Below are 25,950 nucleotides of genomic sequence, written 5' to 3'. Positions count from 1 at the left end.
CACACTAGACCTTCTCTTCGTCCCTTTTTAAGTTATGGGGCTGCTGGACAGAATGAACTGTAGCTTCAGAAAAAAGCTCATGAGGGATACTGCTCGGGGGTCTTTGGCTAAGCTAAAAGGCAACGATATGAAATTAAGAGGTGAGCATTCACAATTTTTACCATGATTTTAATGGACCTTATTCATAACAGGAAGCAGTTGTAAAAAGTAGATATTCATTGACAGGATGTCAAAGGTGGGCAATTTTCCTCACCTTCTGAGGCTCTGTTCGTTCATCCTACTGAGGAATTTCCCCATGCTGCATGGCGGCTAATTGTTTAGAAATAATTAATGTGTTTTTATTTCAGTTGTAGAAAACATAATTTATTACTTGGCTGCTACTTTATGTGTTCTGTTTTAAGAGGCACAATAAATAAATTAGCATAAAAAGGTACTGAAGAAATGCCAAGATTGAGTAAATTCTGAAAAAGAGCAAGATGATTCTAAATTAAGGATAAGTAAATTTATTGCATGGCGGGGTTTAATGACAAACAGGAAGGAAGCTGTTTTTATGAGCATTTAGCTGCAGCCTTCAAATTTTAATTTTATAGACAGAAAAAGCATTATCAATGCTTTAATAATTCCAGGATCCCAATTTACATATCAAAACAAGAGACGGAGGACACCCACATCTCTCTTCACTTCTTAGAGTTCTCAGGGTCTGGAAATGACCGGGTGGTCAAGGTTGCAAGGAAAGCAAGCAGAAGATATGCTGAGGTCTGCAAATGAAGCAGGACCATATCCTCATTACCGAGAAGCATAGTCAATTCAGAGAGCTGGCACACCCTCTCCTCGGCAATTAATACTCAGCACAATTGGTAAACATCCTAATCTTTAACTGAAGCTCCCTGAAACAGCCTGTAAGCAGAGAGTATGTGAAACAAGCCATTTGCCATATCCCCGAGTATTCACTGGACCCAATAACATCTCATTCGTTGTGGGGAAGGGAGGAAGGCTGACATCACAGATAGGCAAAAGCAACTCTCAGAAAGCCCTTCTTGGGCGTGTAATGGTGGGGGAACCACACTGGTTTCCTGGCCTGTTTTCAGAATAATTGATTCTTGTGCCTCGTGCAATAGTTTCTGACTATTATACTTTGCTGGCTGTTACTGGCCAAAAGGCCACCCTCACTGTTCTTCACCGGCTTCCCATCCCTCCTCCATGATGTTAATGCAAATGCTGCCTGGCCTACCACACCCCTGGCCCCGGATCACTAGCCTGGCCAGCCCATATCCTGAGGACTACTGAACCACAGGCCATTCTCTGATTTGCTGTACTCTCCAGACCTCTGGGACATTTCACGGGGTGCGTCCCCCATCTGAAACGCTCCGTCTGAACCTAATGCACTGAAAAGTCCTGCACAGCCAATACATCTCAGGTCCACGCCTCCTGCTCTGTGAAGTCTTCCCAGATGGACCAGGGAGATGTTTTTCCTCCTCTGCTCCCACTGCACTTGGAACCGGCTCACATTAAGACAGCTGCCACACTGCCCTGAGCCATGTGTCTGCAGTCTGTCTCCACACTAGAACGTAAGCCACTTGCAGGAAGTGCTGATTCCCACAGCTGGGATACTGTAAGCCACTCACTAAATACTTGAGGAAGGAGGAAAGAAGGGGAAAAGGAGAGAAGAAAACACTCAAGCAGGCTTGCTAAAAGACTGGAGACAAATGGTAATTGCAGATGAGTAAGAAGCCCAAAAAAGGAGACTTGAGTCTACTCAAGTTCTAAGCCACAGCCAGAAGCCTGATTTCTGGAAGGTTTATGCTCAGCCTAGGAACAGAACAGACTTGCTCCAAATCCCAGCCCTTGTGGCGCAGTGTGAGTCCTGGCTCATTGGACACCCCACAGTAGCTGCTGGGTTGGTCCCCTCTTACAAGACCAACCTATCCACCCCCTCCCAGGTGGGTACTGAAGCATTAGCAAATGTTCATCCAGGGTCTTGACAGACATTGTAAGTAAAATGTGCTAAGTGATCCAGCGGCAAAACCAATCTTAAAAAAATACTTTTTCTGGTTTATTTCTATAGTTCAATTATCCAAAGGGCTTGAGACACTGGATAAAGATAATATTTCAAGAACTGTAAAATGAGGAATAAGCAAATGTAAGTGCTCTTTCCAGAAAAATCATCAAAGGGGGAACTTCTAGATCAATTTATTCTTTTACCTTTATCTCTTTCCTTTGCTTCCCCGCCCGGGGCCAGTACCCACACTGCCTCATCAAAAGGGCACTGCCCCAGACGTAGGAGACCTGGATCACCTGTCCGGACTCCCCACAGTCACTCCTCCTCTCCATGAAATGAAGGTATCGACGAACCCAAGGCCTAATACTTCTTCCAGCTATTCGAATTTAACTGATGCCTTCTGATCCACCTCTTGGCCTCTGTCATATTTGTTTATGGGTGTAAGTAAAAAGTATGTGCTCTCGTTTCCACCTTTTAGACTCTGAAGGTAGGAAGAGCCCACTCCGACCATCATTTCAGCAGGATTTGGGGAGAAAGGGCAGAGAAACGCACATGTTCGACCGCCATATTTACCTGGAGCCCAATGGCTACTTTTCAGAGTGGGAGGAGTAGGTCAGTGGAACCACACTCGGTGGGGCACCATCCCCAATCCACAGAGCTGCACTCTCTATTCTCACCAATGACACCAAGTCCCCAGTTTCAAGCCTCCAGGGAGGCAGGGTCACCGTAGGTGGCTGTCACTGCCTAGGAAATTGTGACCCCAAATAGTTATCATGAGATTCACTGATTAATTTGCTTCCTCCCATATTTCAGCAGTGAGGTGTTCATGGAAGGGTGTGTGGCAGAGCTGCAGGATTCCAAAGTTTTATGAAGTTAAGCATGTCATACCTTAGGGGCTTTGGGCAGGCACTGGAGACCAAAAGCATTAGCCTTCAAGGTCACTGTTGAGCCCAGCAAACAGATGAGGGGGAAAATGTGTTTTGCAAGTAAAATAAATAAAAGTTATTTTTGGATGGCAGCATATGCCCTCAATTTCTACACAGAGTAAGATAATGAAAGGGATTAGAATACTCCATCTCCCCACTCCTGACTTCTGGGCCATCCGTCCTGTGGTCGCTGCAGGGCCAGCTACGGTTTTAGGCAGAGCCCTCTGTCACCACTCCCCCTGCAGAGTGAGCAGGTGTCCACCCACCTTGGGGCCCTAATGCTGTTGTGATCATGAGGAGGCCTGTTCTTAGGCTCAGGGCCCAGGAAGTGTGGGTGATATTCTGCTGCACTGTAACAAGTAGGGAATGAAGGGCAAGGGAAGCCCAAGTGTGGTCTCACTCAGAAACGGACAAGACTTCCTCTGTGACAAATCCTAAAAGAGGCATCATCTCCGTTTGGGAGAGAACAGGAGGGAAGTGAGGGTCCAAGATGACCTCGACTTTGTCCAGGGATGGGGGAAGGAGGAAGGGTCTGGCCCTTGAGTCTACATGGTGCCACTCATGTGGGCTCTGCTGCCTTCTTACTCAGCCTGAGAGCCACCCTGGTGTACCTCCCCCCACACGTATGCCTCCCCCCATGGCTCTACCTGCAGCCCTCGCACACTCTCAGTGTGAGCAATGTCACCAACAGCAGGTGGGAGGGAGTAGCACCACGTGAGTAGAGGTGAAGGGCAGTGATTTACCCCAAAGTCTGGACAAAGGTCAGCTCACCTCTCACGAGGGAGAGCCCAGGCTAGGGAGAGGGGCTATGCCAAGGACAACACAACACCCAACACAGTGACCACAGAAACCACACAGAAAGCACTAGAAACAAAAATGGGGGAGGAAGCAGAGAGTGTGAAGAGTTAGAGCAGGAAGACTTAAAAAGCTACCAAGAAGATTATATGAGAAGTGCAGGGACCCTGACCAGCAAATGATGGGAACTAAGGAGGCTATAATTCCTGGAGCTCCACATATAGACTATGTCCTCAGAACATTGGTAACAATGATGGCAACCATTGAGCATCCACCATCTCCCAACTGATGCTTACACCATCTAACTGAACACCATCAAAGCAGCTTTGCCAGACAGACCACTCTCATTTTACAAGAGTAAACAGAGATGAAGACAAGGAAATTTACCAATGTCAAATGGTGAGGAAACAACAAAACCCAGGATGATCAGACTTCAGAGCACGAGCTCTCTCCACTGTATGAGCTGCCGTGTTACCCACCACCCAGATTTTATCTCTTTGGCTAGTGTCACCGATGTGACAAGTACAGGCTTGAGGACTAGAACCCAACTCCTCCTCTATCTAACTCTGCATTCTCTATAATATCCTACAAATGGTACTGGGAAAATGGGACATCCATATGTAAAAAATGAACCCTGTACGAAAATTACCTGAAAATGGATCAAAGACCTAATGCAAAACCTAAAACTATAAAATGTCTAATAGAAAAACATAGAAGAAAAATCTTTATTCTCTTAGATTAGGCAAAGACTTCTTAGATATGGCATCAAAAGACTGATCCATAAAAAAAGATACTAAAAAGTGGACTATGTCAAAATTTAAAACTTCTGCTCTTCAAAAGACTCTGTTAAGACAATGAAAACATAAACCACAGACAGAAAAAATGATTTATGAAGCACACATCTGATTAAAAAAACAAAACTTGTATAAAGAATATGGAACTCTGAGGCACCTGGGTGACTCAGTGGGTTAAGCGTCTGACTCCTGATTTCGGCTCAGGTCATGATCTCAGGGTTGTGAGATCGAGCTCCATGTCGGCTCCACATTCAGCAGGGAATCTGCTTGAGATTCTCTCTCTGTCCCTCCCACTGCTCACTCACGTTCTCTCTCCAAAATAATAAATCGTAGGGGTGCCTGGGTGGCTCAGTCATTAAGCATCTGCCTTCGGCTCACATCATGATCCCAGGGTCCTGGGATTGAGTCCCTCATTGGGCTCCCTGCTAAGCGGGAAGCCTGCTTCTCCCTCTCCTACTCCCCCTGCTTATGTTCCTTCTCTCGCTGTGTCTCTCTCTGTCAAATAAATAAATAAAATCTTTAAAATAAATAAATCTCAAAAAAAAGAAGAAGAAGAAAGAACTCTAGACTTTAGAAAGATGGCACAGTAGGAGGATCCTAAACTCACCTGTCCACAGATACAACTAGATAACACCCACATCAGTGTAAATAACTGAGAAAATGACCGAAAGACTGGCAGGACAGACTCTCCACCATTAAATGTAGAGAAGAGGTCATGAGAAGAGTAAGAAGGGCAGAGACATGGTTGGGAGCAAAACAGACCCAGGAGACTTCACAAGAGGGAGGGACCCGTGGTCACAGGGAGGGAAAAGGCACAGACTCCCACACAAGCCACCCCAGGCACAGGGGACCCGCATAGGGAAGATGAATACCCATAACATCTGGCTTTGAAACCTAGAGGGGCCTAACATCCAGAGTTCTCATGATGAGTGGGGCTTAACACCTGGAATTTAAAAATCAGTGGGCGTGACTCTGGGAGAGCTGCAAGGGCAACAGAAAACAGAGAGGACAAACAGCCCGGCTGAGATACAGCCCAGAAGCAGCAGTTTGGAAAATGCCTGGGGAATACAGGAAGGAGACTGGAGATTTATTTACTCATCTCAGAGCTTGTGCTGCAGGGGGTAGGGATCTCTGGGAGACTTCTCCAAGAACAAAAGAGCTCATGCCATTTCCCTCCCCTGCCCCCCAGCTTAGATACATGGACACCTGCAGGAACCAGTGCGGCATCAACACTCCCCACCTAGCTTGCCAACAGCACAGCCTGCCCCCGTGTGCTTCTTCAGATACACTCCCCCCCAACCCAGGAGGGCTCAGCAGGAGTGCTCCCAGGCTGCCGGAGGTCCCCTCAACAGCACATGCAACACACAGGAGACACCCCGGAAACGCCAGGTTCTGCAGAGAAAAGCTACAAAACAACCATAAAACAAGTAATGAAATGACAATAAGTACTTACCTATCAATAATTACTGTGGATGTAAATGGACTCAATGCTCCAGTCAAAAGACATGGGGTGACAGAATGGATAAAAAAGCAAGATCTATATGCTGCCTACAAGAGATTTATTTCAGACCTCAAGCCACATGCAGATTCAAAGTGAAGTAACATTTAGCACGCAATTGGAAGTGAAAAGAAAGCCAGGATAGCAATACTTCTATCAGACAAAACAGACTTTAAAACAAAGACTGTAACAAGAGACAAAGAAGGACACTATATAAACATAAAAGAAATAACCCAAGAAGAAGATATAACAATTGTAAATATTTATGCACCCAACATGGGAGCTCCCCAATACATAAAGCAGTTAATAACAAACATGAAGGAAATAATAGATAGTAATACAATAATGGGGGGGGGGCTGTAACACCCTATTTACATCAACAGATAAATCATCCAAACAGAAAATCAACAAGGAAACAGTGGCTTTGAATGACACATCAGACCACATGGATTTAACACATATATTCAGAACATTCTATCCTAAAACAGCAGAATACACATTCTTTTCAAGTGCACATGGAACATTCTCCAGAACAGATCACATGTTAGGCCACAAAACAAGTCTCAACAAATTCAAAAAGACTGAAGTCATTCCATGTATCTTCCCCAACCACAACGCTATGAAGTTAGAAATCAACCACAAGGAAAAATCTGCAAAGAGAACAAATGCATGGAGGTTAAATAACATGCTACTAAACAATGAATGGGTCAACCAAGAAATCAAGGAGAGAATAAAAAAATACATGGAGACAAATGAAAATGAAACCCAATGGTCCAAACTCTGGGATGCAGCAAAAGCTGTTGCAGGAGGGAAGTTTATAGCAATACAGGCCTACCTCAAGAAGCAAGAAAAAGCTCAAATAGACAACCTAACCTTATATCTAAAGAAGCCACCGAAAGAACAAACCAAACCAAACCAGTAGAAGTAAGGAACTCATAAAGATTAGAGCAGAAATTAATGAAATAGAAACAAAAAAGGAATAAAACAGATCAATGAAATGAGGAGCTGGTTTTTTGAAAAGATAACAAAATTGATAAACCTCTAGCCAGACTCATCAAAGAGAGAGAGAGGACTCAAATAAACAAAATCAGAAATGAGAGAAAAGAAATAAAAATGACTACACAGAAATACAAAGCAGTGTAAGAGAATATTATGAAAAATTATATGCCAACAAATTGGACAACCTAGAAGAAATGGATAAATTCCTAGAAACATATAACCTGTGAAAACTGAATGAGGAAAAATAGAAAATTTGAACAGACCGATTACCAACAATGAAATTGAATCAGTAATTAAAACACTCCCAAGAAATAAAGGTTCAGGACCACAGCCTCACATGTGAATTCTACCAAATATTTAAAGATGAGTTAATACCTATTCTTCTCAAACTATTCCAAAAATTAGAAGAGGAAGAAAAGCTTCCGAATTCATTCTATGAGGCTAGCATTACCTGATACCAAAACCAGATAAGAGACATGACAAAAAAAAAAAAAAAAAAAAAGAACTACAGGCCAATCTCTCTCATGAACATAGATGCAAAAATCCTCAAGAGTATACTAACAAACTGAATCCAACAATACATTAAAAAATCATTCACCACGATCAAATGGGATTCAATTCCTGGGATAAAAGTGTGTCTCACTATTCACAAATCAATCAGTGTGATACATCACATCCACAAGAAAAAGGATAAGAACCATATGATCATCTCAATAGATGCAACAAAAGCATTTGACAAAGTACAACATCGATTCATGATCAAAACCCTCAACAAAGTAGGTTTAGAGGGAAAATGCCTCACCATAATAAAAACCATATATGAAAATGCACAGCTAACATCATACTCAAGGGCAAAAAACTGAGGAACAAGACAAGGATGTCCACTTTGTCACTTTTATGCAACATAATACTGGAAGTCCTAGCCACAGCAATCAGATAAGAAAAAGAAATAAAAGGCATCAAAATTGATGGAGAGGTAAAACTTTCACTATTTGCAAATGGCACGATACTATATACAGAACACCCTAAAGACTGCACCAAAAACTACTAGTACTGATAAAAGAATCCAGTAAGGTTGGAGAATACAAAATCAACATACAGAAATCTGTTGCATTTCTATACACTAATAAAGAAAGAGAAATAAGAAAAGAATCCCATTTACAACTGCACCAAAAAGAATAAAATGCTTAGGAATAAACTTAGCCAGAGAGTAAAACACCTCTACTCTGAAAACTACAGAATACTGATGAAACAAATTGAAGATGACACACACGAATGAAAAAGCTATTCCATGCTCATGGGTTGGAAGAACAAGAATATTGTTAAAATGTCTCTACTATCCAAAGCAATCTACCGATTTAATGCAATCCCTATCAAAATACCAACAGCATTTTTTTTTTTTTTTTTTTTTTTTTGACATCACTACACATCTACTGGAATGATTACAAACAAAAGAAAACCTGACAAAATCAAGTGCTGGCAAGCATGTGGAGTAATTGAAATTCTCACTCAATCCCTGTGGGAATTCAAAATGGTACAGCTACACTGGAGAACAGTTTGGCAGTTTCTTATAAAGTCAAACATATATTGACCATGCAGCCCAACCATCCTAATCCTGGGTATCTACACAGATGAAATGAAAATTTATATTCCCACAACAAACTGTATGTGAATGTTTACAGTGGCTGTACTGATAATCACCAACCACTGAAAGGAACCGAATGTCCTTCAACTGATGAATGGGTAAACTGTGGAATAGCCACAAAATAGAACACGACTGGCAATAAAAAGGAACCAAATACTGAGATTAGAGAGTTACATGTCAAATAACACAACTGAATATTGAATGCATAATGTTAAGTGAAGAAACCCAGAATGGAATGACTGTCTGGATTGATTCATACGACATTCTGAAAAAGGTAAAGCTACAGTGACAGAAAGCAGATCAGAGGTTGGCAGAGGCAGAAGTGGGGGGAGGGGTAGACTAAAAAGTGGTACAAGGGAATTTGGTGGGGGGGTGGGACTGTTCTTTAAGTAGTGGTGGTGGTTGCAGACTATATGCATTTGTCAAAACTCATAGCACTGTACACTAAAAAGAGTGAATTTTACTGAATGAAAATGATACTTGAATTTCATTTTATTTCTTTAAAGATTTTATTTATTTATTTGAGAGAGAGATATCAAGAGAGAGTGTGAGCAGGGAGAGGGGCAGAGGCAGAGGGAGAAGTAGGCTCCCCACTGAGCAAGGAGCCCGATGTGGGACTCGATCCCAGGACCCTGGTATCATTCCCTGAGCCGAAGGCAGACACCCAACAGACTGAGCCACCCAGGTGCCCAGATACTTGAATTTTTAAAAGATAGGAAGAGTATATTTGCTATTCATAAACTTATAGAGACAGCATAGTGGAGAGGTTAGGATTATAGCCTCTGCAGCTAAAATCCCCAGTTACTTCATCTGCGCAATAGGAATAAGGGCAACCACCACCCTCCTCAAGTCATGGCGACTGAATGAGACGAGGTGTATAAATCACTCAGCAAAGTACCATTCCCTGAGAAAGGTCACTCCTTCTCCAGCACTTCTTGAACGCTGTGCGCCCTGTGTTGGGCTAGGTACGGTGACCGGGACACAGGAACACAGACTCCTGTGTCCCAGTAGCTGTCACCGCCCTCCCCCAATCTGTTCCCTGAGCCAGAGCTTCTTGCAGACCACAGCTAGAAGAAAAGCATTTTTGTGCAAGAATTGGAACGGCTGTGAGAGAGAATTCCTGTCACCACAAACTGTGGAGCCACCCTCTTCTTGCCCTGGGGTGGACTTCTGAATGCACCAGAGCACCCTGCAGCAGCCTGGGAGCCCAGCTGTCTGCTCTCTGGGGAGAAGGCAGGGCTGTGATGTGGCCAGCAGCATGTTCCAAGCAGACACAATAGCTACATTGTTTATTTCCCGGGCCAACTTTATAGACCGTTGTACCAAGCCCAGGAGCCTCTCCCATTTCATGGTAACATTGCAGATGGGATTGTGTGGTCATGAAGTCAATAAACTCCCTTCCTCCCTTGAACATTCAGGACAAGCCAGTACTGCGCTCACTCCAGGGAAACCCTTTCTTCTGTTGTTGGGAGAAGCAAGGCAGAGATAACACACACTCATATTGGGCTTGGACCCCTTAAAATCTGTCTCTGTCTGTCTGTCTCTCTCTCACACAAACATACACACAGACACACACCGTTCAATCCCCTGCCAACTCTTCCTGAAGGTAACGTAATACCGTCACGATGAAAACGTCAGACACAGGGCACACGCTCCGCGGAGGCTGTTAAAACCTGTCATACGAAACAGCTCAGAGCTGGTTGAGCTCATCGGCCCGCCACAAGGCATTTCTGCTTACAATTAATTTAGCAAAATGGAAGAAGGCAGCAGAAAAAAAATCTTGGTTTACTAAATGACCTTTAAGTAATTGCTCGTATTTTAAATAGACTCAAGTTACCATCAACTTCTTCTTGGGCAGAGAACTCTCAGTTCCTTTGACTGCAGCTTTAATTCTAGCACTGCCTTGGTTACTTCTTCAGTGAAACACCAGTTCTTCCCTGGCTCCCTCCGGCCTCTGCTGCCTGCTCACCAGAGTTTAACGGAAGAGCCCCACTGAGGTACCGTATATGCAGGAACCAAGCACAGCACCCCCGCAAGGCGCTCCCCATGTAGGATGCTGGGCCACTTCCGGGCTCCATAATGCACACATGTCGGGGAGGGCCTCAGAAGTGACCAAAGAGAGGAAATTCCATGCTACACAAGAGGATCTTCAAACACAGGCTGAAATAATTACCAAGGACGATAACTAACAGCATTTCATTTCTATGAAGAGATTAAGAGGAAGCGGACTTAGCATTGTAGCATCAGGAATGAGAAGCGTATTAGGGCTTCCCCCCTGCTTCCCCCCCCACACACACCCCACACAGCCATTTATTCAACTGTTTTCAGAATAACTCTGCTCAAGTCTCTCTCCACAGAAGGCCCTGTGATAAAGGATCTAGACCCCTTCTCCGGGATCTCAGACAGGCTGGTACAGGGTAAAAGGTGCACACATGCTTGGAAGCCCTCAGGAGAATTCAATCCTTTATCTTCACATCTTCCTTTGCCTCCAAAGCCTTGAATTCACACCTACATGCTTGAAAAGCAAATCGCAGATGTCCGATCAAGATGCTGTAAGGTCAGACTTTGAAGTGCTCCCCTTTACCCCAAACCCCACAGCAATGGTGAGTAAAAGAGAAAAAGAGAAACCAAAAATAGCTTTACTAATTCAAAAACAAGAAAAGACGTCTCCCTGGACCAAAAATAGAACAGAAATGCAAAGCAAGACGCCAAGCTGAAGCTAGGGCCTCAGGTCTGGAAGCAGGCAGTAGCAAGCACACGTTCCATTCCTGCGGTTAGAAGGGGCTAGAAATGCTTCACGTAAGAAAGGTGAGTCAAGCCCAGGTAAGGCTCCTTTGTTTATAAAAAGAGGCTGAAGACACAGGGCTGATGACCTGTTCCCTTAGGCTGAGTATATATAAGAAGCTCTGGGCCTGGAAAGGTCAGAAGACACATTTCTAGGTACAGAGCACCAAGATGCCCATCACCTAAGTAACCGGGTCTGCAGAGCCTCAACAACACTGTGGCACATCGGTTCCAAATGCCATGACATCTGAGGGGTCTGTGAGAGGCAAGTGCAAGGCCAGCAGACAGAGGGGATGAGCACAGAAGGAGAGAAAGGAGCAAAACCAGAATACTTCCCACTCCAAATGAGCTTGCATTATAAAATTCCAAACCACTTAGTGAAATGCAATGCTAAGGAAGATAACCAACAAAAATCAAAGATCAGAACATGAGTTTACTCCAGTGGAAAAGCTATGGCTCTGACTGACCAAGACTCTCGGGGTATGATGCAGATGCTCAAAAAGGTAAGTAACAGAGGAGGACTCAGGAGGAGAGAATATGAAGGTATGAAGCAGAGATAGGGAGAAATAAAACATAAACTGGGAGATATGGGAAAAAAACCAAACTTGAAATCCTAAGAATAAAAAATAGTCCTTAAACCAACCCAGTAGCAAACAACATCCCTAGGATGTGATTTAAGGGAGCTTTAGCTTTAGAAACAGAGAATAAATGCCAAAGCCGAAAAGGGTTATCTCGGGAGCAGGAGAGGGAAAGCGTACTAGTGTTTTGAACTGGCTTCTAGCACTTTGATTTTTCAGACTGTATGCATGTATCACTTTAATGAAAATTAAAATAAAGAACTGAAAAGACTGCAAGAAATACCATTAATGAAGGATCATCTGAAGTGTATGCAGTCCTTGCTCCCCTTGGTACAGTGTAAATTTTATTCTTAGAAGGGAGCAAACCATCAGAGAGATAGGAACCAAGAGTATATAAATTTTAACCTTTCGTGTTACTTCTTTTATTAAGTTACAATTTGAAATTATGTCTATCAAAAAAAAATAAAATTAAAAAAAAAAAAAAAAAAAAGACCTGAGCTGAAATTATGTCTATCAGCCACATTGAAAAATAATATAAAAAATCAGCTATTTAAATAATTGTGGAGTCTGCTGAGGACGTTGCCCACTGCATCTTTGGGACCCTCTGGAGCGGCTCTGGCCTCAGTACCGGGAAAAACTGGGCTTTGGCCGAGGACCAGGTGTGTGTCCAACCTCACAGCTACTGTGAATTCTGACTCAGTCCTTCAGCTTTGGCTGCTGGGAGAGTTAGAGTAATTTGTGATTGGTTTCTGGTCACTTTATAGGATCATACGGAATGCCTTTGGGGCACTGACTTGCTTCTGTCTTATTTCCTGTCACTCTTATTTCACAAATCAACGTAAGATTTACAGCCATTAAAGCACACAGCTACTCTGCCTACATTTACATACTTACATTGATATGCAGAGAGAAGTGTATGGATGTGTGCCTGGAAGCCCTTCCGAGGCTTCTGAGTGGTGGGAGGGTGTGATGAGACAGAACGCATTGGGGAAGGAAGAGAAAGGAAGGGAAAAAAGGTAGGTTGGACTTTGGGGTCATGGCCTCGAATGCCAAGCTAAGAGTCTGAAGTTTATCCTGAAGATTAAAGCCAATGGCAAATGTTTTCCAAAATTCTGAGCAAAGCAATGACATGGAAACCATGGTGGTTCAGAAAACTTACTGTAGGACAGTGTGCAGGATGGATGATCGAGGGGACATGGAGGGCCAGGGGACCAATTAGGGGCTATTTCAATAATCCAGGAGTGAGGTGACGCAACGGTGTTATTAGTAAACTGACTGTGTTTTAGAAGAAGGATCAAATGTAACAGGCTTTAGGAAAGAAAAAGTGACATGGCCAGGAAACACAGCTTTTTCTTGCCACAAAGCAGGCGACATCCAAGGAAGCATGCTGCGCACTGCCCACAAACTTAAGGGAACAATCAATTCCCATTGGTCTATTATTCTGTTTCTATGGCCTAGGATTCTGACCTGGGCAAACCACAGGAGAAGCCAAATCGTTCCAAAGCCTCCCTTAGAAGGTAAGTTCTATTCCTTCCAGAAATTAAGCTGCTGATGACTAGAAATGACACCTAACCCCACACATGTAAATCACAGCCGCTCTGATAGGCCTCCTGCCTTCCTGAAATAGGTCAGCGCGTGAGTCCAGCACCATGCAGATTCGAGCACTGTAATAAATACTGCCTCACACGGAAACCTGTTGAGATGAATTTCTTATGGTCCAAGAAAAGCAGAAAAATAATCTTGAAAACTTTAAGCCTAGGAACTGAAGTAAATTTAATTTTGACTGAAGTAGTTTTGAATTCATAATCTTTGGGGAATGCGTTAAGCTGGATTCACCTGTCTTATTTTTTCAAAGCAAATCAGCAATACAGAGATTTCAAGAGGGATGTTTACATCACAAAACAGAACAAAATTCTCAGGTAAATAGAAACTTGAAAATATAACTGATGAGCTAATTGAAATCAGGTTTCTATTCTCATCTCAATACACACCCCACTCACTTCTCCTGGGAAACATTTCAGAGAAACATGGGATAACAGAGCTGGAAGGGGCTTTAAGAGCATCCAATTTAATTCCGTTGTGTTTGTCGTTCTCTGTCTGACTTATTTCAATTAGCATAATGCCCCCAAGGTCCATCCATGTTCTTGCAAATGGCCAGATTCCCTTGTTTTCAATAGCTGAATAATCTTCCAGTGTATATATACCACATTTTCTTGAACCATTCATCTATGGATGGACACTTAAAAGTTGTTTCCATGTCTTTGTTATTGTAAATAATGCTGCAATGAACATGAGGATGCGGAGATCTTTTCAAGTTAGTGTTTTCATTTCCTCTAGATAAATACCCAGAAGCAAAATTGCTGGATCACATGGTTGTTCTATTTTTACATTTTTGAGGAACCTCCAAACTGTTTTCCATAGTGGCCACCCGGGGTTTGCATTCCCACCAATAACGTAACACACAAGCATTCCCTTTTCTCCACAACCTCACCAACACTTGTTATTTCTTGTCTTTTTGATTCTAGCCATTCTGACAGGTGTGAAGAGATATAGATGGCCAGCAGGTACATGAAAAGAGGTTCAACGTAGTGACCACAGAGGAAGTGCAGATCAAAACCACAATGAGATATGGGTCCCTTGTATGACAGATGATGAAATAAATCTGAGAGGTTGAATGATTTGCCCAAGGCCACTCAGTTTGTCAGGCACAGAATGGATTAGAATCCAGCAGAACTATTAAGTACTTTTTCCATGTTGCCATTTGGCCCATCTCTAACACAACATTATGTATCAACTTGACTGGGTCACAGGGTGTCCGGGTATTTGGTTAAACATTATTCTGGGTATGTGTGTGCTTTTGGATGAGATTCACATTTGAATCAGTAGACTGCCCTCCCCAGTGTGGGTGGGTCTCACCCAATCACTTGAAGGCCTGAGGAGAACAAAGACTGACCCTACCACAAGGAAGAGGGAACTCCTCCTGCCCAACTGCCTTTGAGCTGTTTTTTTTCCTCCTGCCTTTGGACTCAAATGAAAGGCTGGCTCTTCCTGGATCAGACTAGAATTTCACCAGGGGTCTCCCATTTACCAACTGCATGTCTTGGGACTTCTCAATCTCCACAATCACATGAGCCAACTCCTTATAATAAATATCCCCCCCACTACTCCTTTACACACACACACACACACACACACACCCTGTTCTGCTCTTTCTCTGGAGAACCCTAATACAATATTAAACTTTTAGCTCAAAAGAGGAAAGAAAATGGTCTCAATGAACACAGTGGACACTGTAGATCAGCCTCACAAAAGCCACTCACAACCTTCCTCTCCCTTGTCTTCCTCTAGTTTAAAGGCTGAAAACCTAAAAATGTAGTTTCCTCACCTCTTTTACAGCTAACAGGGGTCATACGATACAGTTCTGAACAATCAAGTGTAGGTGGAAATCCCTAGGAGCTTTGCCCTTTGTTCTTTGCCTTTTATTACCCCTTCTTCTTCATGTCTAGAGCTTGGACACGCTGGCTGAGGGTTGAGGGCATCAGTCATCCTGGGACCATTTTAGTTGGGTTATCTGTTATTTTAGGCTAAGCCTTTTCCTAATAGACAATTTCTAGCCTGACTTCAACTACACCAAAAAAAACCAAAAGTGAACATGACCCCAATTTTAATAAAATACAAGCATCTACCCAAGAAAGTTTTTGTGGGTCTACAATACAGATGAAGTGTAAGAGGCACTAAATCCAAGACCTCCCCTTCAAGGAGGCTGGTGGGAAGATAGCTTGCTTCTTGCCATTGCAGATGATGGTCTGGGGAGAAATCCAGGGGATCCCCTATAATTCCAGCATGCGTGGCTGCCACAAAAGGCTAATGCTAAAGCAGACTGAATCTTGGGCAGGTATTAGCGGTGGATCCAACTTTTCCCATTTAGCGCATTTATTTCTTTTTCATGAAAAACTAATCGTGTTCACTGATTCCTGCCTCATTAGAATGAGCGCGTGGTCCCTTCTCCTTCAGGGAAAACAGAAACCTTTCTCCATCGATCCTGGCACCAGAGACCACAGGTGGCTCTATGGTAGAGAGGAAGGAGCACTAGATTCAGTCAAAAGATCTAAGTTTGAGACTTGGTTCTGCCCCGTTTTCTTCACCCAGAGTCTCCCACAGGCACACCTCCAAACCTTTCTGAGTTGCATTTCCTAATTCACAATTATTGAGTTAAACGAGATAGTAATTACAAAAGAATTCCCACAAATACAAACCACTCTGCAAAAGTAAGAATTATTAATCAGATAACTCGACTGTGTGCAAACCAAAAGTCAATAGGTTCAATGTGAGGGAAGCACATGAATAATAGGAGAAAATTCATTCATTATCTTTTTTTTTTAACCTAAGTTCATTCATTGTCTTTATGGCATTTATTTTGGCTTTTCTTCCTTTCTCAGAGAGTAAAAGGTGCTAGAGATAAGTGAGCTCTCTCTGCCATAAGCGTTATAGCAAAAAGCCTTACAGAACAAGGAAATAAAAAACTAGGAATGACTCAGTACATTCACTAATTGAGCGGTAGCTTACCAGCCATAATGTACCCTAACCCCCCTGTTGTATGATCTAACAGCGCTCCAGCCTTCAATGTCCTTTTCATTATACGTTTATCGCCTATATTCCCTCTAGAATCTAAGCTCCATAGATCCCTACCTGAGATTAAACCTCGTACTGCTTCGTGGGTGATAGAAGTTCAAGGAGATAAAACATGTGCCCCACAATGCATTCTTTTTATCCACCTTAGTTTCCCACTCTGCACTGAGAGTCATTTCTTTGTGGATTAATGAAAGAAAAGCGGGGTTCTCTGAGAGGTCACTGGGATCGCGCCTGGGAGATGCTCCAAGATGGTCTTGCCCCCCCCCCCCCCCCACATACCTTGTCTTGGGTTTGGCATCGCAAACAGTCACATTCGAAACAGTACTGGTCCCTCAGCTGCTCCCGGCGCTCCTCACTGGTCATCAGCATGTCCAGGTAGCAGATGGTGAGCTGGGGGGGCCACAGAGGAGAGGGTCACGTGGCTGTGGTGCTCATCATCTTTAACACATGCTTACTATCATTGCTGATTATTTAAGCAAAACACATTTTCATTACACACCAAAAAGCGCAAAAAGGAAAGATACTACTTACCGTCTCTATATGCAAATAATCACTTGTAAAATTTTAATGCATTACCTTCCAGTCTTTGTTGTGTGGTGAGCACCTGTATATTATATACTTACTTTAAAGACCTGGACTCCTGGCCTCTATACACTTTTACGCCCCGCCTTTTATCCACCAAATAAGAGAATATCAAGAGCTGGTGTGTGTTGGGTAATACTAAGGCTGGGTAGTAAAAGCTATAACCGCTCGCAATCAGAGAAGCCAGATCAATTCTAGCCCCCAAAGGGGCAGCAGATGACGCACCCAGATGCTCTTAAATCCTAATCAGTCCTGCAGCCTCATGGAATTTGAAGTCAACCAAATTTGGTGGCTTTGAAGTTAGGAGACTGTTTTACTTGTGACTACAGAAAAAGGGGGCACCTGGGTGGCTCAGTTGGTTAAGCGACTACCTTCAGCTCAGGTCATGATCCTGGAGTCGTGGAATCAAGTCCCACATCGGGCTCCCTGCTCTTGGGGAATCTGCTTCTCCCTCTGACCCTCCCTCCTCTTATGCTCTCGGCCTCTCATTCTCTCTCTCTCTCAAATAAATAAATAAAATCTTAAAAAAAAAAAAAAAAAAGGAATAATTTCCAAGTAGGGAGAACTAATGTCAGAATGTGATCCTAGATGGAAGCTCTTAAGCTGACTTCCTTGGGCCCTTTCAAACAGTGATTATGTTGTCTTGGATGGTGAAAGGTCAGGTGTCCCTGTCACTGTCAAGTCCCACTTGGAGACATAGGTCTTTGGGTAATATTGCGATGTTCACACATCCCACACTCGACCAGATCTATGTACGCTGAAAGGCTAATTCAACATACACAAAATGGCACTCCTGATCTCCCGAGGCCTGTTCCATCTCTGCTGGAGCCATCCCAATCTCAGCTGACAGCAATGCATCTTTCATGTCCTTCAAGAAGAAACCTCAAAGTCATCTTTGATTTCTCTCTCCCTTTCACATTCTTGCCCAATCCACCAGGAAATTCTGTGCGCCCAACCTTAAAAATATATCCAGAATCAACCACTTTCTACCTCTCCCAATGTGACCGTCCTGGTCTGAGTCACCTTCCATAGCTTTGGGCGGGTCTCAGTGGAAGAAAGGCCTGGTCAGCCAACCAGAGCTGTCCCAGCCCCCGTGGCCACCCCCAGGGTGACAGAAGCCACGGCCCGGTCTGGCTAGCTGGCTCTCTCTAGACCCTTCCCATGTTAGGCAACTATATCACGCTGCTCCGAAACACAGAAATAAGAGTATCTGGCCTCAAGAAGTGTAGGCAACGATGTTACTGAACATCTACTACGTGCTAGGCACTCACGGAGCAAGGCAGCGTGAGACAGTAAAAATCAGCAAAGGTCTGGGATCCTTCGGGGATTTGCAACCACATCCCTTGATTCAAGCCGGATACTCTTTCTCTAATATGGCTGCTTCTCATCCTTCTGGGGGCTGAATGGAGACTCGCTTCTGGAGGGGCTGCACTGGCATCAACCCTAAAATGCATAAGCCTGCACTCCACAGTATTCTGTGACAACTGGGCTCCTTCGGATTTAAGCCCCTAAATCCCTTTTCTTGCTTGTGATCTGAACCTGGGGCTGCCTGGGAGATGCAAAGGACCATCATACCAGGCTTTGTTGTAGGATAACTCTATGTCCCAAATTCCAAATAACCAATTTCAAAGCACACTTTTGACGCCTGCTAGTAAGTCTGGGGAAGGGTATGCATTCATCTTGTCTCAACAGGCTCTGAGAGCCCCAGTTTCCTTAAATGAGGTGATGGTAAAATGAACCGAACTCCATGCTCCCTCTTGGGTTGGCTCTGGGACTCTCCTTTTTTTTTTAAATATTTTATTTATTTATTTGACAGAGACAGAGATAGCGAGAGCCGGAACACAAGCAGCGGGAGTGGGAGAGGGAGAAGCAGGCTTCCCCTCGAGGAGGGAGCCCGATGTGGGACTCGATCCCAGGACCCTGGGATCATGACCTGAGCCGAAGGCAGATGCTTAACGACTGAGCCACCCAGGCGCCCCTGGGACTCTCCTTCTTAATCCAGCCCAACGGCTCTTAGTCATCAGCCCCCGCCATCAGATTAGATCACTGGGTGAGTACGATGTGCCCAGTGTGAAACCAACAAACCCAGGGCCAGAGAAAGAAGTTTGGTTAACCTAAGACTTAATTACAAGGGCCAACTCACAAGTGATCACGCCAGGCAGTGAACGGGCAACAGGAGACTAGTTATTTCATTTAACCCCACTAACTAGACTCTGACAGCCTCCATCACTACCCTGTAACTGCCTGTGATCACTACCTGGACTGGGCTATGGCTTTCTAATGGGCCCTGGGTTTGTTGGATGCGGGTAAGGCACACAAAGGCTTGCCCACTGATCTTCTGTCTGCCTTTCTAGCCTGGATATCTCTCCAGACACTTTCCAGTCTTCACGGTTATATACACGGCGACTCCTCGGAAACGGTGTGCTCGGTGCGAGCCGGTACGGAGCATCCCTGCCCCAGCTAGCCCGTGCCTGCCCTGCACCATCAGCTTCTTCAGAGCGCTCTCAGCCCACAAGCTTGGCTCAAACACGCTGCTTCCCATGAACACTGCCTCATTCCCCCCTTTTTGCCTCTTCCACATTCATCCAAGTTCACAAAATACTCTGTGTCAAAACTGAAGATCTCAATGGCAAAACATTTTTATGCGTATTTTGGGCGGAAAAAGCACCATAGGTTACTAACGGGCAATGACAGTGAAATCATTTTATCAGCCAAAGATAAAAAACCTTTCTTGAAGACTCACTGGTTCACCACTTTTAATGAAGAATCTGCTCACTACATGTAGGGCTCATTTAGCAGGAACGTATATATGAAACGTGGCCATTGACCAGTGGATGCTTTAATGGCATAGAACAAAATTGCATTAAAATATTAATGCCACTGACCATTGCTTTGCCATTTTAGAGCAGCTTGTATGGGAAATGCAGTAAATCACTTCCAACATTAGAGTAGTATCATGAAAGATATTTGCTGGATATTGGATATATTGCTTACTTGAATATTTCAAGGCAAAGGAACCCCTTTTCCATGAAGCCCATCTTTTCATTATGTACAACAGAGTGGATAAGAAGACCAAATTAAAATTAGACTTCATTTTCATTTCTGGAATCACACAGTCACAATTACAAATTTTTCTGTGGTTACTGGCTCTGAACTGAAAACAAGACTGCAAATCTCACTTCTTTTTAAAATCACACCTGAGTGTTAGTGTTTCTCTTCTTGTTGTCATACCCTTGTACTCGGTCATTAGCAAATCCTGCTAATTTTAGCTTCTAAGTATCATATTCTTCAGATCCCCCATCATGAGCCACCACCTGAATTTCTCCTGACTTTGGGGCGCCATTGTCACCTCTTGCTTGGATTACTGCATCAACCTGACCCTCACTGGCCCAACCTTGCTTACACATGGAAAATCTGATCACAGTTCCTCTGCTTCAGTGTGGCCCCATTGCCTGTCCCCAACCCCTTCATGAATATCTACTAAGTGCCTCCCATAGACCAGACACTGTTAGGAGTTCCTTAATAAGGCCCCCATGGGGTCCTACAATCATGTCTGGTCCCTGCATATTCCCTCATAGGCTGGTCACATTCAAAGTCTTCAGTCAATTGATAAAAATGCTTCCTACTCCTTGAACTCACCATTCTGTCCCTTGTCTCTGTGTCTTTGTCTAGAACGCCTTCACCTGTGTCAGCCAACTTGAACTCTATGGATCCTTCGAGAGTCTAGGAGTCACTTCTCTGGAAGCCTTTCTTACCCACTCACCCACCCCTGCCCCCTACCACCACTTGGATGTCCCTAATCTGAACGTCTATAAAGCCCTATGTACTTTATACTATTGTACATTTCATATTCTCTTACTATTTTCTGTTTTATGTCAGTTTCCTCGTTTATACCTTGAGCTCCGGAAGGCAAGCTTAGGTCTTACTCATCTTTGTCCTCCCAATGCCCACCCCAGGACATGATACCCAATAAGTAGGCAGTGAACTTGTCAAATGACTTAGCATATAAGTAAAGAGGACTGAGAGAAGAAACAGACTGTCTTAATCCCACAACAATTTAAATTAAAACCAATATGAGGGATACTGACATGCTCAGTTTATGCAAATCATATTTTTCACAGTTGATATGGCTCCAGAGGATGCTGGCAGCCAGGGGCGTTATCTGTAACAGCTACAACCTCTTCTTACCAGGAATTTCCACGAGGGTGGCCTAGACTGTCCAGCTTTCTTCCCTGATCCATGTTTTAGAACACCATCAGCGGATAACACACATTTCATGGCTTACCAAAACCCTGAAGAGGCAGCTGTCAGCAATCCAGCACGGGGGCCATGCCTCAAACCTTACTATAAACCTCTCTGTAGGAGGTACTAGATGAGGAGACAAAAACCCCAAAGCAAAAGCAAACCAAACAAACTAAACCAAACCAAACCAACAGACCCAACAACTCAGCATTACAGTGGAAATCCTGAAGTAGCAAAGTGTTATAGATAGTGCTGGTTTGAAGTGAAGGGTCTGAAAGTGGTCCAAGGGATGGGCTTCATGTGCAGAGAAACAAAGGGTAGGAAATTTCCATGGTGACTTCTACTGTGGAACCTATGCAAATTCCCAGTCTCCTGGGCTGAGGTCTGAAATGTTCTCATCTCAAACTGGCAATGGCTGGCTTTCATGTTACTTTCTTTCTGGGGCCCGTGGGACACACCTGAAGATTAGTGGTAGTTTTAAAAATGGCTCTAACATTCTATTCCACCTCTGGTTTTGTCTGCAGCAAGCCTTATTCACTCACTCAACAGATACAGAGTACGGACCTTCTCTCTAAGAAGCACTATGCAGCCGTCCCTCATGGAGCCTGTATCCCGGGACTCACATCCCAGGGAGCACGTGCTAGAACTAGGGGCTCCCTGATGGGCAGTAGAGCCAAGATGCAAAGCTGATCCTCTGAAACTGCCAAGAACTTCTAAATTTACTTCCTTGCTCAGTTGAACCAAAGCAACTATTTGCACAATAAAAAGGAACTATCCCTCTTAATCAACCTCAAAATGTCTTTCCTCCTGGTTCTCCCTCTGCCCCAAGGGGCAGTTTGAAATGTGTGGGAGGAATGTCAGGTGTTGGGGGTGGGCAGCTACAGGCATCAACTGAGCAGGGACTCAGGACAGCAGCCTTCACGGACGCAGTGGACCGCTGACCATCCAGAATGCCAACAGCTCCCTCAGGGACAAGCAGTCCTGGGCTCCATGGAAGCTCACTTTGGTGGAAGTCAAGTCAACAACGAGCCATGAATACCTCCTGGCGGCAAGGCCAAGTACTGGGTACTAAGGGAGACGGAAGTAAGACACAAGGGCCCGTCCTCATGATGCTTACGGCAAACAGAGAAGTCACCAGAAGAGCCACAATAACCTCAAAGAAAATAAAGGCGATCTCAAAGCGGAAGACACTTCCTGTAATCTGGGAAATCGGGAAGAGGTTTATAGAAGAGATGATGTTTGAAAGGACCTGGAAGGGTGTGTGACGTTAACACAGGAAAATGGGGGGGGGGGGGGGGGACAACCGTGCAGACAAAATGTCACCCACCAAGACGCACGATGGGGGGGGGAAAATTTTATTTTCTGAAAAAAAAAAAAAAAAAAATCAAGCTCATAGCCACAGAGAACAGAGCAGTCGTTGCCAGAGGTGGGAGGGGGGTGCAAAATGGGTGAAGCCGGTCAAAAGGTACAAAGTAAGCCAGTGCTAGGGATATAAGGTACAGCATGGCAAATATAGTTAACAATACTGCAAAGCATATTTGAAAGTCACTAAGAGTTCTCATCACAAGAGAAAAAATGTCTGTAACTATGTTTGGTGATGGATGTTAACTAGGCGTACTGTGGTGATCATTTCACAATATACATAAACATCGAATCATTGTGTGATACACTGGAAACTTACAGAATGTCGTATGTTGATTACACCTCAATTAAACAAAATTATCTTCCAAATAGACGGTATGAAAGGACTTAGAGGGAGAATGCTCCCTTTGCTGGGAAGCTGCTTTGATAAGTATCGTGCGGGAACGTATCTGAGTCTGCAGGGCCTGATGCTGAGCACAATTATTTTGTGTCAAGTGAGAGGAAGGATTTGCTTGTTGCTCCAGAGATGGAAGGAAAAGGACATGAAAAAAGTGAAATCAGCACCAAGAAACAAGACTTTTTTTCAACTAAATGAAAACCAACCAATGAAAATAACGGGCAACCAAGCCTAGAAAACAAGGCATAGGAAAATCTCCTTGTTGTTCCTGAAAATGCCGACTGTTTCTTTTAGTTTTTCTGTTTGCCTCTCCAGTTATTGATTTTTTTAATTTAGTAAATCATCCTCCTATCAGCGGCAGCGACCTCGTCTTCGGGGACAGGGGGCCCTCAGCTCCCACACCTAATACGCCTGCAAATGGACAGCGCCCCCCTTTCTTACCTGCCTCACAATCACGTAGCCCTAGAATAAAAAACAATGTAATTCTCCATCTCGTTGACAGATGCCCCAGTGTACTGAGCACAGGGGTCCTAAAAACAGAAATCCAGTAAGTGGCTGTATAGGAGACAGCTTATTCAGTTGAAAATCAGATTGGAGGGAGTCTTATCGAAGCCCAATCCCTGTCTACATAAAATATGGTGCCCCCGAGTTTAGGTTTTATTGGTTGAGTGCTGCATAAATGCAATCAAAGCTTATGATACTCTGCTTTCCTTGCAATAAATATCCACTTTAGCAAACTGGAAGGTGGAAGGAAACTAAGTTCTAAAGAGTGTAAATACCTATAAGCACACGTTCGGGGTGGTTACGTGTGCAAACCCTGTGTGGGCTCCGGTTTGGGAGCCCGGGGTCAGCTCATCCCCAGCTGCCTTGTGAGACCTGGCGCTTCGGAGAAGGTTCTTCTTCCCAAGAGGCCAGTGTGGCAGGTTACAACTCCGGGGGGTCAAGGCTAAGTCACTACAGGAGGTTATACTCCCTGGCCTCTCTGCCCTTCCCATCTTTGCTGAACAATCGCACAGAAACGTGAGAGCTCTGCAAAGGCCCCATGACCACGTGAACGAGTAAATCTTGTTTGCTTTCTTGTCATGAAGGTACACGAGTCACCTGCAAAATGGGGCAAGTAGCCCTGGGGGTAATAAGCCCTTGGGATCCCATTCACAAGCTAGGCTGCGCTCCTGCCCACGAAGGATGAGCACTGGCCGGGATACGAAAGGCTGGCAAACCGTCACATGCACAGAACATGAACACTCTGTCACACGCTCATATCCCTCTCTTGCACACACACAAGAGGACCTGCTGAGATCCAAAGAAATGGTGGTTTACAAAGGCAATCCACCTATAATCCTGGATAAGGACTAAGGGGAAAATCGGTCACTGGGTGGACGCATTATGGCTCTTCTTCCTGGCAGAAGGATCGGGACAAGCTGTCCCTCAGGCACAGCTGGTTTCAGGGAAGGGTCTCTGATGAAAAGGAGGCCAGACAGTGGGAAAAGCAGGTGGCTTACCTCCTCTCCTGCCTCGATGTCCCGGACTGCTCGCAGTAAGAGGTGGGGCCCGTTGAACACAATGGAACAATTGGGGTCACAGCTATGATTGAGCAAAGACATACTGGAGGAAAGAGAAAAAGAGGGTAGCGTCACTCAGCAGACAGTCAAACATCTAAAGTTAACGAATATAATCAGCAAAAGACACTTCAGCACGGGGGGGGGGGGGCGCGGAGGGGACAGGTAAGGTTGACAGGGCACCAGGGACTGAGGGGCTCTAGGAGAAGTCCCAGAAATGTCACTAGCCCACATTGCATAAAGCGAAATGCTCCCCAAGATGGAGGCTACTTAGGGAAGTGTGTTAACAAAAACCTTTTCTGAGCGCTTTCTGGGGGTGAGTGTGGGGGACAGCTGTCTCCTTAGATGGCAGCCAGGACCCCACCGGCCTTTCTCACACAGCTCTGGTCTGTGCGGCCCCTTTGCAGGACCTGCCTGCCTCCTGAAGGATAACGAGAGTCCTCCCTCTTACACAGACAGCCAAGGGCATCTTGCTGACAAGATCCTGGAGCGCCTGGGGCCCCGGCCCAGTCGTTTTAATACCATGGAGGTGGCTTTTTACCATCTGGGAAAGGGAATGAATTTAAGCTGCACCATATTGGATAATACTCAGAAGAACTGTAAGTGAGTGCTCACTGTGTAGAAAGCACTTTCTTAGCCCTTACACAAGTTTTCCAAATTCAAACATCATTCAAATCTCATGAGGGCCATTGAGAGATGAAGGAATGACCACGGGGAAGTCACCGGCTTGCCCCAGGACGCACAACCAGCAAGTGGGACCAAATTGGAACGAGGTGGCGTTAACTCTGAGCCTGTGCTCTGACCCATCTTTCTCAGGACCCAGACCAACAGACCCATGATTTACAACACTTGTGAGAAGTGAGAAAAACAGCTGAATTCTCAGGTTCACAACTAATGATAAGAAGGACTATATTTGTATTTGCACCTTCCCAGCATGAAAACAAAATGGACCGAGGAGTGACTGCAGTGTTCATGGAGGGACAGCCTGGCAGCTCAGGGGAAAAGGGTCCACCTCAGGAGCAGCAGCAGAGAGCACTTCAGAAGGCCAAACCCTGAAAGTCTGGGGCAATGGAGCTTGGAGTATGCTGAGCCAAAAGACCAAATGACCCCAACGGGTGCAACACCATGAGTCTGGTGAAACACTCCGGTGCTTCTGCC

The 25,950-nt window shown here is 44.6% G+C and overlaps 1 protein-coding gene across 3 annotated transcripts in view; it reads right to left on the bottom strand.

The window, feature by feature from the left end:
• Positions 1-25,950, bottom strand: part of SMYD3 (SET and MYND domain containing 3) — a 689,934-nt gene that overhangs the window by 126,482 nt on the left and 537,502 nt on the right. For all 3 annotated transcript variants that reach the window (XM_032389456.1, XM_032389458.1, XM_032389457.1), the window contains exons 7-8: positions 24,736-24,838; positions 16,930-17,040 (exon numbers count right to left, since the gene is read on the bottom strand). In XM_032389456.1, coding sequence (XP_032245347.1) covers positions 16,930-17,040; positions 24,736-24,838 — 214 coding nt within the window. The remainder of the gene's footprint in view (positions 1-16,929; positions 17,041-24,735; positions 24,839-25,950) is intronic.

The sequence above is a fragment of the Phoca vitulina genome, unplaced genomic scaffold (genome assembly GCF_004348235.1).
Source record: "Phoca vitulina isolate PV1807 unplaced genomic scaffold, GSC_HSeal_1.0 scaffold54, whole genome shotgun sequence".
In the NCBI taxonomy this organism is placed as follows: Eukaryota; Metazoa; Chordata; class Mammalia; order Carnivora; family Phocidae; genus Phoca; species Phoca vitulina.
The sequence above is the reverse complement of the archived record's forward strand: the minus strand, read 5'-3'. Positions and strand labels throughout refer to the sequence as shown.